We start from the raw sequence: 15,615 nt of genomic DNA, 5'->3' as shown, positions 1-15,615 counted from the left end.
AAGTATACACACACATGCACACACAGCAGCTACTGAGGGTTTAAAAGCACTGTGCTAAACTCTCTACATAAGTTATTTTATGTAATTATCACCTAACCTATGACGTAGATACTCTTGTCATCCCTATTTTACCAAAGAAGAAATGGAAATATTGGGAGTTTGAAAAACTTTGTTCAAGGTTATACAACTAGTAAATGGAAAAGCTAGGCTTTGGATCAGAAGGCTTTATACTCCAAACACCACATGCTGGACTGCTGGGCTATCCCTTCTTTTGTTCACTCACTGGTGCATGAGTCAATGCTTGTCTCCAACACTCAACTGGAAGCTTCTTGCATCTTTTCTCTCTATAGCCTATATGGCACCTGCCATGGACTTGGCAACAACAAATACTGTTGACTCAACAGTACACTTGGCCAAGGGCATGGCGATTTCTGATCTACACATCTTCCTATATCAAGACCAACCAAAAGAAAGTGCATTTCACTGTACATCTAATATATTTAAAGCAAAAGCAAAGACAGCATTCACAGATTGATTGCCATCCGAGTAAAAACTTATAATGTAATATAAAAAGTTAACATGCTCTTAGGAATTATTAAGAGAAGTTGACATTTGAGAGATAATAACTAATTAGAAACTCTTGATACTAACACTTTGAAAGGAGCCTGAAGAAACTAGAAGATTTGTGTAAGAATGAGTGAGATGATTAAGGCTGTTAAGTGTGGTATTTGTGAAGAAATGACTTGAGAATATTTAACATAAACATTAAAGAAGGTTATGGTTACATAATGACTTCAAATATAAGAAGATTTAAAAAGAAACTGATAGTGATTCATTTTGTATTCAATTTACACCCAAGAGAAAATGTACTTAAAGTAAAATGTTTGGTTTCACATTTATTATTCATCCAACATAATTTACTTAATGTCCACTGTGATCAACCACAAAGGCTTTAAAAGAAGATAAAAATGTGTACACATTAAGTTATATAGTTGCAACTGTCCGTTGAAGTGGCAAAATGTTTCCTGGCTCTAAAGTGTAGACGGAAGTTATTTTACAGATCCTTGCATAGCATAATTTTGCAAGAAAAGGCATAACCTTTTCAATAGACATTTTTTTTAAACATCTTTATTGGAGTATAATTGCTTTACAGTGGTGTGTTAGTTTCTGCTTTATAACAAAATGAATCAGTTGTACATATACATATATCCCCATATCTCCTCCCTCTTGCATCTCCCTCCCACCCTCCCTATCCCGCCCCTCTAGGTGGTCACAAAGCACTGAGCTGATCTCCCTGTGCTATGCGGCTGCTTTCCACTAGCTATCTATTTTACATTTGGTAGCGTATATAAGTCCATGCCACTCTCTCACTTTGTCCCAGCTTACCCTTCCCCCTCCCCGTGTCCTCAAGTCCATTCTCTAGTAGGTCTGCGTCTTTATTCCCGTATTGCCCCTAGGTTCTTCATGACCATTTTTTTTTAGATTCCATATATATGTGTTAGCATATGGTATTTGTTTTTCTCTTTCTGACTTACTTCACTCTGTATGACAGACTCTAGGTACATTCACCTCACTACAAATAACTCAATTTCTTTTCTTTTTATGGCTGAGTAATATTCCATTGTATATATGTGCCACATCTTCTTTATCCATTCATCTGTTGATGGACACTTAGGTTGATTCCATGTCCTAGCTATTGTAAATAGAGCTGCAGTGAACATTGTGGTACATGACTCGTTTTGAATTACGGTTTTCAGGGTATATGCCCAGTAGTGGCATTGCTGTGTCATATGGTAGTTCTATTTTTAGTGTTTTTTTTTTTTTTTTTACAAATTTAATCAGTTATACATATACATATGTTCCCATATCCCCTCCCTTTTGCGTCTCCCTCCCACCCTCCCTATCCCATCCCTCCAGGCAGTCACAAAGAACCGAGCTGATCTCCCTGTGCTATGCGGCTGCTTCCCACTAGCTATCTACCTTATATTTTTAGTGTTTTAAGGAACCTCCACACTGTTCTCCATAGTGGCTGTATCAATTTACATTCCCACCAACAATGCAAGAGAGTTCCCTTTTCTCCACACCCTCTGCAGCATTTATTGTTTGTAGATTTTTTGATGATAGACATTCTGACTGGTGTGAGGTGATACCTCATTGTAGTTTTGATTTTCATTTCTCTAATGATTAGTGATGGTGAGCATTCTTTCATGTGTTTGTTCGCAATCAGTATATCTTCTTTGGAGAAATGTCTATTTAGGTCTGCTCATTTTTGGATTGGGTTGTTTGGTTTTTTTGATATTGAGCTGCTTAAGCTGCTTGTAAATTTTGGAGATTAATCCTTTGTCACTTGCTTCATTTGCAAATATTTTCTCCCATTCTGAGAGTTGTCTTTTCGTCTTCTTTATGGTTTCCTTTGCTGTGCAAAAGATTTTAAGTTTCATTAGATCCCATTTGTTTAAAACAGAAAATAATTATTTTCTGTTTTAATCTTTGGCCCATGGTTATTTAGAAGTGTATTCCTAAATTTCCAAGCATTTGGAATATTTATAGACATTTTTTTGTTATTGATTTCAAGCTGAGTTCCACTGTTGTCAGCGAACATTATCTGTATGATTTCAATTATTTGAAATTTGTTGAGGCTTTTGCTATGACCCAGCATAATGTCAGTTTTGATAACTGTTACATGTGTACTTGAAGAGAATGTTTTATTCTGCAACTGGGTGTAGTGTTCACTGGGTGTAGTGTTCAGTACATGTTCAATTAGGTCAGTTTTATTAATGATGTTATTTAAAATCTTCTATAACGTTACTGATTTTTTTTACTAGTTAATAACTTATATACAGAGGTATATAAAAATAGAGATATGAACCTAGGTGCCGAATTTTTTTCTTAAGTGAAAAAGTAATTAGAGGCCAATAATTTATTTAAATCTATTTGTACCTCTGCCTTAAGCATGTGTAATTGAGAAATGTAAAAGCAAAATTTGTTTACTTATGGCATTGAAAGGGGGTAAAATTTACATAGCTGGGCTATTCTTGCCAGTCTTTATTTTTGTTGGTATTCTTGTTTTTGGTTTGGAGGTCACTAAATCAGGAAACCACATACCTAAAACAAGCCCTTTCCTAAAAATTACTAGAAGCAGTGATCCGTACTGCCTAACCATATTCCTGTAACACCTTATCAAAGTGCTATCACAGGAGAAATGATATTCATACTCCACTGTTCAGGGTACCAGACAAGCCAAATTACAACAAAAATATAGAATCTCCCCACTCACCAAGGACCTGCACTCTTCTACTCTATTGCTAGATTGATCTTTCTAAATTGCCAATCTTATCACACCACCTCCCACCCCATTTAAAAATTCTCCAGGGACTCCCCGTTATCTCCAGGAGAAAATGAAATTTCTTTAGCTTGGCCTGCTAAGCCCACCAGGGTCTGACTCCGGCCTTGTTCTGAAGTTTTATCTCTTCATGTCCCCTGAGTTCCAGCTACCATGGGATTCCTTGAATGGATCACCGTCCTCCAAGTCCACCATTTCTCTATCCCATCTTTCTTGCCTGGATGATGCCTATATGGCCTCAATTCAGCTCTGATGTCACCTCTTCTAGGGAGGGCCTTGTTACTTGGAGATTCCTCTCCTGTGTGCTTTCTTAGCACCCTTGTCACACTCTGCCATCACGCTTGCTGTACTTGCACGGTAGGTGCTGATTAGCTGTCTGTCTTCCCTAATTGAGGGAAGGCACTGCATTGTCCCCCTTTGTATTCCTGGAGCCTATCACAGTATTTGCATTCAGAGAGCACCCAGTCTATGTTGAAGGGATGTTTCAAGTACCACAATGTTAATTATAGAAACAAACAGATCTCCAGACAAATATTCAGATGACATCTTTGGGTGACATTAAAACATAAGCCTGAAATCCCATTTGGAGGAGTTGTTTCAATTTACTTTCTATGGCATTTAGGTAAGTGGCAGGGATGGGAGTGACAGAGGAAACAGGTGTGTATAAATACACAGAGACGCCTTTGCCTTACAAATACACGGATGTGATGAACTGAGATGGTGATTTTTTTTATTCAGATGAGTTTTTAGGACACATGATTCATTGGGACATGTACGGGAAGTGCTGTAAAGGATCCAGGTCCCTTTGACGTTCTTTCAAACTAACAAAGCCTGTCTGAGACAACAGCCGTTGGCGGCCACACTGGCATTTTAGGAGCTGCTTATCCATTCTCAGGAGGAATAACCTTGGGCAGAATGGACAGATATAAGAAACTTTGTTTCATGACTCTTTATTCCAGTTTATTTTTGCTTGTTCTTTTCTGATTTCATTCCAGCTCAGCAAATGAGTGTGCTCTCAAGGCATGGTGTTGAAGGGTTTTTGGGACCTCACTTGGATAGGGAATAATGCCGAGTCCATGGTAGGGCAGTTTTCTAAGTTAAGAAGTTGAGTTCAAAGGTTGCTTCCTAATAAAGTCAACCCCGTTGGTCCTAGAAATTATCTTTGTGGAAAAAAAGAAGACTTTGTCTCTTCCACTCCAACAACCTTTCAAGTTCCAAAATACAGTGTGTGGGCCTTGCCTCACTTAGTTTCTCTCTTCCAACACTTTTCTACATCCCAAATAATGACATAGTTTCCAAGCAACTCAGCATCCATCCAGGACTTGCTCCAGACCTGAGGGCACTAGGAACCGAAGTGATGCAGCATTTTATCATATGCCTTGTAGCAAAGAAGCCTAGAGAAAGCAAAGAGTTTATGTGGAGAAATGAAAGATTCGTGTAAAGATGCAAGGGCTCATCCACAATGAAATTATACACTCTCTTCAGAGAAAGACGTCTTGCCAAAGTTTGAAAGTGTAAGCTATTCCTAAAATGGTGTTGTGCTTCTATACTGGAACTATTATCTGGCAGCCACAGTGACAGAAATGGATGGAGTGCTGGAAACTATGAACATTCACTCAGAAGAGAAACTCTATTATTATTTTTGTTGTAGTATATGTTTCTCTTCTCCCTCCCTCCCTTCCTTTAGGTGCCCAGACCAAAAATCCTTTTGAATAGTATTAAAAAGCTAGATGTACAGACTGCAACTTACTGTGGGACTTGTCCTTGGGGACATTGGCCTTTTAGGTAAATGAATTCACAGAGAAAAACATCCAGACAATCTTTACTAGGAAAACGAAGGCATCTGAGCCTTCCTGCTTAGCTAGTCTTCTTCAAGTTTAACAAAAATACTTTGTAGTATGGGTATGAAGGATCTTGGCTATTTTTAGACAACCCTTCTTAAGATGGCTTGAGATCTAGGGCAAACCTGCAGTCTGATGGCTTGAGATCCAGGGCAAACCCGTACTAGGGAAGGGTGCCTCCTTATTCCGAAAACTTTAGGACATTTTTCAGTTTTTGAGACTAGTTGGTGACTAGTGGTGAAAGGCTAATTTGAAACTCTTCTGCCCACAAAGCAGCAATTTTACCAAGAGGTAGATGGTAGGTGGCAGAGTGGGGTGAGGGTCAAGGCAGGATGTTCCAAGAAGGATAAAGGATTGGAGGAGAGGAGGGACTTAGGGGCCAGTGGAGCAGCACCCACCTGAGTGATACCCTAGAACTCAACAATATTTGAAAATAGGGACATCTGGAATTTCCTAGGGTTTGTGTGGCAGCTACATAAAGCAGAAAGCTGGCAGCTGTGTGGACAGGGACAGCTGTAGCTTATACCTCTGATAGGTGCTAGTCCAAATAGGAGCTGGGTATATAAGAAGTTGGTCACTTTTTTAAAAAAAAGTTCTTATAGTCTTTTTAATGTCATGTTTTGTTTCTTTTTCATTTCTTCTCTCTCCATATGTTCACTTTTATTACATTATGATTTCAGCTTTCACATTTGTTTCAAAGATCTGTTTTCCTGCATTTTATTGAACACAAAGCAGATGCTCCCTAAAATTTACTTGTGTTTCCTTTAGTGAATCTTGAAAAGTGAGTCCTTCCTCTGCATTTTGAAGACTATTCTTCACTTTCTTTATTGCTGAATCTTTCTGTAAATATATCTTTTTCCTGTTTAGTTGTCCTTGAATAAAGAGAGGTGAATGTTGCTGGGTGTTTTCCATAAACTGTGGGGATATGTTGTCCTAGGCTACCTTCCTGTCTGCCAGGGTGTTAGTGGATCTCCTGCTCATCTCATTAACTAGAGAGATGGGAGTAGATGTGAATTTCTAGCATGTCTTATGCATCCCGCAAGTACTTTATTCTGTGTCATTTCATCTCTGGCTTTGTCGAAGCCACTGGGCTAGGGGTTTGCTTCTGTTTATAGCTTTCTGTTAGGTCAGACTTTTGCACTGGATACATAAATGTGGCCGTGCCTAATGTCTGTCAGGCACTGCTGGTGACTACATCTGGGGGAAGCCCCACACTGCTGATTTTCTGCTAACTATGGCATAAAGTCTGGGACTTTCCGGGAGAGAGGATTTTCAGTGCTGCTGATCTGAACTGCTGAGTGGGAGTCCAAATGATGCTTTCCCCGAGAGCACTACTCCTGCTCTGGCCTAAGGTCCTGGATGACATATTGCATGAGGCTCTTCACAACTCAGTTCCCCCAATATTGTGCTTTCCCTGGAGTGGGAATTGTTAATAGTAATGGCTATAAAGTGATATTCCATATAATGTTCTTAATAATTTCAGTTGTTTTCTGAATGATTATAATGAGTTTTTAGTCCATAAAAGTGACATAGGAAGCATTTACACTAGGAATAGGAGCTTGTCTCAGGAAAAGAAGATGTATCAGCCCTTTTCATGTGTAGTTTTCCTAGTATAGTTAGCACTATATTTCATCTACCACTCATTTTTAATCTTTTAAAACTACTTTTCCATGTTGTTAAGGTTGGCTTTGTTAAATCTTGGTCGTGAGTCTATTTATTTATTTATTTATTTATTTATTTATTTATTTTTAACATCTTTATTGGAGTATAATTGCTTTACAATGGTGTGTTAGTTTGTGCTTTATAACAGAGTGAATCAGTTATACATATACATATGTCCCCATATCTCTTCCCTCTTGCATCTCCCTCCCTCCCACCCTCCCAATCCCACCCCTCTAGGTGGTCACAAAGCACCGAGCTGATCTCCCTGTGCTAAGCGGCTGCTTCCCACTAGCTATTTATTTTACGTTTCGTAGTGTATATATGTCCATGGCACTGTCTCACTTTGTCCCAGATTATCCTTCCCCCTCCCTGTATCCTCAAGTCCATTCTCTAGTAGGTCTGCATCTTTATTCCCGTCTTGCCCCTAGGTTCTTCTGATCTTTTTTTCTTTTTTTTTTTTTTTTTTAGATTCCATACAGATGTGTTAACATACAGTATTTGTTTTTCTCTTTCTGACTTACTTCACTCTGTATGACAGACTCTAGGTCCATCCACCTCACTACAAATAACTCAGTTTCATTCCTTTTTATAGCTGAGTAACATTCCATTGTATATATGTGCCACATCTTCTTTATCCATTCGTCTGTCGATGGACACTTAGTTTGCTTCCTTGTCCTAGCTATTGTAAATAGAGCTACAATGAACACAGTGGTACATGACTCTTTTTGAATTATGGTTTTCTCAGGGTATATGCCCAGTAGTGGGATTGCTGGGTCTTATGGTAGTTCTGTTTTTAGTTTTTTAAGGAAAATCCACCCAGAGGTCTCTGAGACTATCCTTAGTTCTTTTCATTCTTTTTTCTTTATTCTGCTCTGCAGTAGTTATTTCCACTATTTTATCTTCCAGGTCACTTATCCGTTCTTCTGCTTCAGTTATTCTGCTATTTATCCCTTCTAGAGAATTTTTAATTTCATTTATTGTGTTGTTCATCTCTTTTTGTTTGCTCTTTAGTTCTTGTAGATCCTTGTTATACGTTTCTTTTATTTTCTCCATTCTATTTCCAAGATTTTGGATCTACTTTACTATCATTACTCTGAATTCTTTTTCAAGTAACTGACTATTTCCTCTTCATTTGTTAGGTCTGGTGGGTTTTTGCCTTGCTCCTTCATCTGTGTATTTCTCTGTCTTCTCATTTTGCTTAACTTACTGTGTTTGGGGTCTCCTTTTCGCAGGCTGCAGGTTCGTAGTTTCTGTTGTTTTTGGTGTCTGTCCCCAGTGGCTAAGGTTGGTTCAGTGGGTTGTGTAGGCTTCCTGGTGGAGGGGACTAGTGCCTGTGTTCTGGTGGATGAGGCTGGATCTTGTCTCTCTGCTGGGCAGGTCCACGTCTGGTGGTGTGTTTTGGGGTGTCTGTGGCCTTATTATGATTTTAGGCAGCCTCTGTGCTAATGGATGGGGTTGTGTTCCTGTCTTGCTAGTTGTTTGGCACAGGGTGTCCTGCACTGTAGCTTGCTGGTCATTGAGTGGAGCTGGGTCTTGGCGTTGAGATGAGGATCTCTGGGAGATTCTCACCGTTTGATATTACGTGGAGCTAGGAGGTCTCTTGTGGACCAGTGTCCTGAACTTAGCTCTCCCACCTCAGTGGCACAGCCCTGATGCCTGGCTGGAGCACTAAGAACCTGTCCTCCACATGGCTCAGAATAAAAGGGAGAGAAGGAAGGAAGGAAGGGAGGGAGGAAGGAAGGAAGGAAGAAAGAAAGAAGATAAAATAAAATAAAGTAAAATAAAGTTATTAAAATAAAAAATAATTATTAAGAAAAAAAATTTTTAATAAAAAAAAATGGACAGACAGAACCCTAGGACAAATGGTAAAAGCAAAGCTATACAGACAGAATCACACACAGAAGCATACACATACACACTCACAAAAAGAGAAAAAGGGAAAAATATATATATATTGTTGCTCCCAAAGTCCACCTCCTCAATTTGGGATGATTCATTGTCTATTCAGGTATTCCACAGATGCAGGGCACATCAAGTTGATTGTGGAGATTTAATCCGCTGCTCCTGAGGCTGCTAGGAGAGATTTTCCTTTCTCTTCTTTGTTCGCACAGCTCCCAGGGTTCAGCTTTGGATTTGGCCCCGCTTCTGCGTGTAGGTCGCCTGAGGGCGTCTGTTCTTCGCTCAGACAGGACGGGGTTAAAGAAGCAGCTGATTCGGGGGCTCTTGCTCACTCAGGCCGGGGGGAAGGGAGGGGCACGGAGTGCGTGTCGAGCCTGCGCAGCGGAGGCCAGCGTGACGTTGCACCAGCCTGAGGCGCGCCGTGCGCTCTCCCGGGGAAGTTGTCCCTGGATCATAGGACCTTGGCAGTGGCGGGCTGCAGAAGCTCCCGGGAGGGGAGGTGGGGATAGTCACCTGTGCTCGCACACAGGCTTTTTGCCTTAGTGTCTCATGCCCGTTTCTGGTGTCCGCGCTGATAGCCGCGGCTCGCGCCCGTCTCTGGAGCTCCGAAGTTTCCCTCCTCTGCCACCCGCAGTCTCCGCCTGCAAAGGGGCTTCCTAGTGTGTGGAAACCTTTTCTCCTTCACAGCTCCCTCCCACTGGTGCGGGTCCCGTCCCTATCCTTTTTTTTTTTTTTTCTGCGGTATGCGGGTCTCTCACTGTTGTGGCCTCTCCCGTTGCGGAGCACAGGCTCCGGACGCGCAGGCTTAGCGGCCATGGCTCACAGGCCCAGCCGCTCCGTGGCCTGTGGAATCCTCCCGGACCGGGGCACGAACCCGTGTCCCCTGCATCGTCAGGCGGACTCTCAACCACTGTGCCGCCAGGGAAGCCCCCGTCCCTATTCTTTTGTCTCTGTTTTTTCTTTTTTCTTTTGCCCTACCCAGGTACGTGAGGAGTTTCCTGCCTTTTGGGAGGTCTGAGGTCTTGCCAGCATTCAGTACCTTACTTTTCTGTAGGAGCTGTTCCACATGTAGATGTATTTCTGATGTATTTGTGAGGAGGAAGGTGATCTCCGCATCTTACTCTTCCGCCATCTTGAAGCTTCTCCAGTCATGAGTCAATTTAATTGGAGATTCATGAATCTATCCTCCTTGAAAGATCACTGTCCCACAGTTGGCCTTAAAGTTTTTTGTTTTTGTTTTTATTTTCTGGAAAAGCATATTAATGATGAAATTTTGAGCTTGTCCACAACTGAGAATGTATTTGTTGGCTTCACATATACATGGCAGTCCTAGTATACACAGGCAGATGTAGATATCTTGAATTATACCATATTATTTTCAAAAACTGGTGTTGTTATTAAATTGCTTTTTGATATTTGGCATGGTTGAAGTCTTATGGCCAGCTTGAATTTTTGTTACTTTGTAAGTAATATATTTTTTTCTCAACAATTTTCATCTTTTTTTAATTCTTGGAGATAAAAAATTACAACTGCATATGTTGGATTTCTTTTTCTGGTTTTATATGATCCCTTTTCATCTGCTTATAAAGGTTTTTCTTCAGTCTAGGAAAACTTTTTTGATTAAAGCTGCTTCTGTTGGTTTATTTCTTATTTCCTTTTGTAGGAAGATAGAATCATCTGGTTCTTATTTCTGTTAGTCTTGTAGTTTCCGTCATCATTTTTTATGTTTTGTCTTCTCCTCTCAGGTTTTGAGAGCTGAGATGGGTCCTGTTAGGGATTCATGTCAATTCTTGGTAGAATCTTTAAGCCCCAAATCAAGGGAGAACATTTTTAGGAAGTTTAAACTTACCCTCATTTTTCCTTGCCAGTGGAGAGTCAAAACAGGCTGGGGGTAGTTGGGCTTCTGGAAGTGAGAGTCAGAATTGGAGGCAGACTTAGCCAGGAATGTGTTTTGCTAAAGAGCTTCCATTTCTTATTTGGAACAACTCTCAGGGCTTGCCTCTGCAGTCTCCCCATTGTTTGGCAGGCTGGCTGTCCACCGTGTGTGAGGGACTGATAAACCCTTCCATGCCAACTCCCTGTCTCGCACTGCCCTTGAAACCAGAACACCTCCTAGTGCTGCTAATGGGATCCACAGGCTAACCCTCACCTCCCAAGACTGCAGAGGCCTCTGCTGATTTCCTTTGCATATTTCCCTTTTGCATGTTGGAGATTCACAAGTCAGGTAGCCACTACCCTCAGTCTAATTTCCTCTGTAGTTTACATCCCTGAAATTCCTGGGAATTTATTTTGTATGGCTGACCCTCTTGCCTACTTTTTAAGGGTGATCCTGAGTTTTTCCTCTTTCTTTATTGTTGATCATTTTCATGTAGATCTGGAGGGGAGTGGTTTATGCCTTGCAGAGAACTTGACCTGTGCTCTCTTATAAATGCAAATCAGAGGCTATTTTGAAGTCAGGAAAGTGGGAGCAGCCTTGGGAAATGGAGACTTGATAATAATCTTAAGTATCCTGATAGCGTGTTTCTCATCTGGTTACCTCTGATGACCAAGGTCACTGAATAACAACAATGACAATAATGATAACAAATGCCTTTTAAAAAAACAACGGGGAAATGGGGGAAGTTGTTCAGAGTACAAACTTACAGTTGTAAGATAAATGAATTCTGGGGATCTAATGTACAACCTGGTGGTTATAGTTAGCAAGTACTGGTTTTAAGTATTGTATACGAAAGTTGCTAGAATAGTAAATCCTAAATGTTCTCACCAGAAAAAGAAATTAAATTTGTGAGGTTTTGGCTGTATTAACTAGCCTTACTGTGCTAGTCATTTTGCAACATATATGTGTATCAAATCATCATGTTGTATAAAGACACAATGTTATATATCAATTATATTCAGAAAGCTGAAAAAAATTACCAATCGTTGGTCACATGGTTGTTGTGACTACATCAATATCAATTTGATTGAATCTTTATATCAACCTAGGAAGTTTGGTGGTTGCTTCTTCATTTTATAGCTGACATTCAGCTATTGCCTGGGATTGCATAGCTAATACTCTGTGATGTACAATTCAAACCCAAGGTTGTCCTCAAAGTTTCTGTTCTTTGCTGGCTGTCAAAGAGCCTGAAGACTTGTCCAATCTCCATATCTCTGTGGTATTTACAGTGTTCCCAGTTGCTGGTCTTTGATAATCTGTTGGCATTTTATTGCTCTCATATGTACTGAGTCCTTCTCTGTGGGGTTAGTGTTCATATACATAAGAGGAGAGCATGTTTTATTGTTCCTCTTTTACTGTCTGGAGCTCTTGACTAGCAGTGGGAAAGGTCTTGTCCTCAGTACCTTGGTTTGTCATCCATCCTCCTTAAAAAAAACAAAAAACAAACAAACAAACAAAAAAACTAGGGTATTTATCTGCTCCTAGAGGAATTCTTCCTGTCCAGTAAAACAGTTTGCCTTCATGTATTCCTTATGGAGCCCTCCGTGGTTATTTTGGTGGTCTAAGTCTCCTCACCTGTCTTGGAACATGTGTGGGCCATGGGACTGCTATTCTCTGTGGTCACAGCTGAACAAAGTACCTGCAACATAGCAGGATCTCAAGCAGTGTTTGGTGATGTTGTTGCTGGTCATGCTTTACTACATACAGTTAGGACCAAAAAAATAACGAAAATCAGAAGAGAAGCAAAATCACTGATAATTTAGGAAACTCTTAGCAAGATAAAAGGTAGTTAGAAAGTGTTGGGGGCTGTCAGTGCCTGGTAGATGAGAATACTTTTGTTCTTGATTTAGAGTGGAAAAAATGTGTGCATTTATTTTATAACTTGCTTCTTTGAGAAATACTGGTCAGTTCCATCATTAGATTTGTATTTTCCTTTCAGTTATATTGGGATAAATAAAAACATTTAATGGCTATGAACTGTGTCCCTCTAATTGTAGGATTATCTTTGGCTTCCTCTAATTGTTTTTCCTCTATTCTAATTGAATCATGTCTTTTCCCTCCAGGTTACGGTCTTTGGTCAAACAATTAGAGAGAGGGGAGGCTTCAGTGGTAGATCTTAAGAAGAATTTGGACTATGCAGCCACAGTGCTTGAATCCGTATACATTGATGAAACCAGGTAAGCTAAAATGACAAGAAGTTGATGTGGTAATATAAATTTTCTGTTATATGGCTTTTCTGAAATGTCCCCCATGGCATGTAGGAGGTAGCATTCGAATGATTGGTCTTGGAGCTTTAGTTTTCACAAACAAGTGGGGTAGATTTGGACATCACATATCCTCTGTACATGCTCATTTATAAAAAGGAGCAAATAGAACTTACCTCTCACATGCCCATTATGACAGTGAAGTAAGAAAATGTAAGAGGAAAAAAAGTGATTTTAAAAAATCTTACCAGGGCATCCCAGGTGGCGCAGTGGTTGAGAGTCCGCCTGCCGATGCAGGGGACACGGGTTCGTGCCCCGGTCCGGGAAGATCCCACATGCCGCGGAGCGGCTGGGCCCGTGAGCCATGGCCGCTGAGCCTGCGCGTCCGGAGCCTGTGCTCCGCAACGGGAGAGGCCACAACAGTGAGAGGCCCGCGTACCGCAAAAAAAAAAAAAAAAAAATCTTACCAGATTTTTAATCAAATGTAAAGTTCGACTGGAATTATTGAATATTATTCATCTCAGCCTAAAAATTATGTTCATGTTTTAATTCATGTTATCTATCTGTAAATGGAAGCTTCTGAAGGGATGGAGAAGCATTTGTTCTCTTAAACACCCAGTATTCCTCCCTTAATCCTTAGGTATGTTATTGATTTACTTAGCAGACCCTCTCCACTTGAATTATCCATAAATACTAAAGCACTTCCAGTTACTATTGTAAAATGAATTTGAAAGTAACAAAATTGCTTTTCTTTAGAAAAGTGTGGAAATGGTAAACATGAAAGGCTTTTCTTCTTTTTTCTACTTCAGACAAGCTTCTCTGTTAGTATTTGTGTTGTATTACTTTTCTATGCCAAATTCCAATCCAAAAGGATTTCCCAGTAATCTAAGAATCGTGTGGCTTGGTTTTCGGTGATATGCTTGGTTCCTAATTTAAGGAAATTTGATACCATAGTTTTTTCCCAAATGTTACATTTTTCTCCCCTACCTCCCAATTGATGGGTCTAAAGGGAAAAAAAACAAAACAAAACTTTCCATTGACACCTGTTTTTACTGCTTATTTTTAGTGGGGCTTAGTATAAGTATAAAATACAGCATTCAAAGTTTTATTGTAATTTATTACTACTTATGTTCTGTTCTAGCCTGACCTATGAACACATTTGAAAAATCTGCTGAGCACACCTGACAGATGACTTAAATCACTGTGTTCAAATAAAGAACTGCATTGTTTTGGAAATTTTGCTTAAATTTAGACATTTAAGTTTCTGTAATGTCCTAACAAACTAGAGAGAATAGCAGTTGATATTATTTGGGTTCATTACTTCAGAGGACTGATTTGATGTGATTTGGGTAATACTTTGCAGTCTTTCTTTTTCTTTTTTAAAATTTATTTTTATTGAGATGTAATTGACATGTAACATTGTATAAGTTTAGGGTGTACAATGTGTTGACTTGATATATTTACATATTACAATATGATTAGTACCATAGCATTAACTAACACCTCCTAATTATTATTTTTTGTGGTGGCAACTATTAAGATCTAGGCTCTTAGTAAGTGTGAAGTTTATAATACAGTATTGTTGTCTATAGTTTTTAAGTGCCATTATTTTTAAAACAAAATAATGCCACATGGCCATCTATGAAATAAACCTCCCGGTGAATGCATTTTTAAATGGAAGGTTTAGATTCCATTCAAATTCCACAAACCATCTAGGAATAAAGATACTGGGTGCTCCTGAGTGCAATGTGTCTTGGACCTATAAAGCATGAGATAAAGTATATTTGACTTTCTCTGATTCCTTTGTTCCTTTGTCCAGCCTGAAAAACAAATGGTGGGCTTTCACAAGCCTTGTCAAAAAGGTGCTGGATTTTTTTGTGGCCAATTTATTTTGGTTTCTTTGCACCTGTGTATGCAGGTGGGGTGGAGAGAAGGAACAGCTGCTTTGAACAGAGAGCTCTAAGTTCAGATTTAAGCTGTGTCCTGGTTCTGTTTCTTGGGTTCAGGAGACTCCTGGATACAGAAGATGAGCTCAGTGACATTCAGTCAGATGCGGTGCCCTCTGAGGTCCGAGACTGGCTGGCCTCCACCTTTACACGGCAGATGGGGATGATACTCAGAAGGAGTGAGGAGAAGCCGCGGTTTAAGAGCATCGTCCACGCAGTGCAAGCTGGGATATTTGTGGAGAGGTAAAGATGGCTGTCATTCAGTGACAAGGCTGTCATTTAGTGACCAAAGCAGCAAAAGGGACACCAGTTTCTAATAACCAAAGGCTTTGCTTTGATGTAGTTTTGGTATCTTTATAAATGCTGAAAATTCTGGGTGGAAACAGACAGTCTTGAATGAGAGATGGCAAAAACATATCTCCGCAGCATCGTTAGGACAAGCTTTTGCCTTTGCTTTGAATTCTTTTTGTTAATGTTAACTAGAAAAGATTTAGTTTGAGTTGAGTCTCTAATTTTTAAAGAAGGACATCTCATCCATTATCATTTGACACATATGGATGATGTCTACATTTGGAACAGGTTAGAGATGCTTTGTTGAGGGTATTGAGCCAGGGAGGAGTTCATTCAAGGTGTTTGAGTTCCCCATGACACTTTCCAATTTTGTAAGTCACTTTGCTCTCTGAAATTAAATTGCCCCCTTTTCCCAGAAATAGATTCCAGAAATCGATTTATTCTTCCTACAGCCCTTATCACACAATTACACGTTTTAGAAATGCCATGGTCA

At 39.9% G+C, this 15,615-nt stretch overlaps 1 protein-coding gene across 3 annotated transcripts in view; it reads left to right on the top strand.

The window, feature by feature from the left end:
* The window catches only part of PDE1C (phosphodiesterase 1C), a 545,840-nt gene that overhangs the window by 421,952 nt on the left and 108,273 nt on the right, over positions 1–15,615 (top strand). For all 3 annotated transcript variants that reach the window (XM_060107830.1, XM_060107831.1, XM_060107832.1), the window contains 2 exons: positions 12,745–12,858; positions 14,892–15,074. In XM_060107830.1, coding sequence (XP_059963813.1) covers positions 12,745–12,858; positions 14,892–15,074 — 297 coding nt within the window. The remainder of the gene's footprint in view (positions 1–12,744; positions 12,859–14,891; positions 15,075–15,615) is intronic.

This window comes from Mesoplodon densirostris, chromosome 9 (genome assembly GCF_025265405.1).
Source record: "Mesoplodon densirostris isolate mMesDen1 chromosome 9, mMesDen1 primary haplotype, whole genome shotgun sequence".
Lineage (NCBI taxonomy): Eukaryota > Metazoa > Chordata > Mammalia > Artiodactyla > Ziphiidae > Mesoplodon > Mesoplodon densirostris.
Note: the sequence above shows the minus strand (reverse complement) of the source record. Positions and strands in the feature narration are given on the sequence as shown.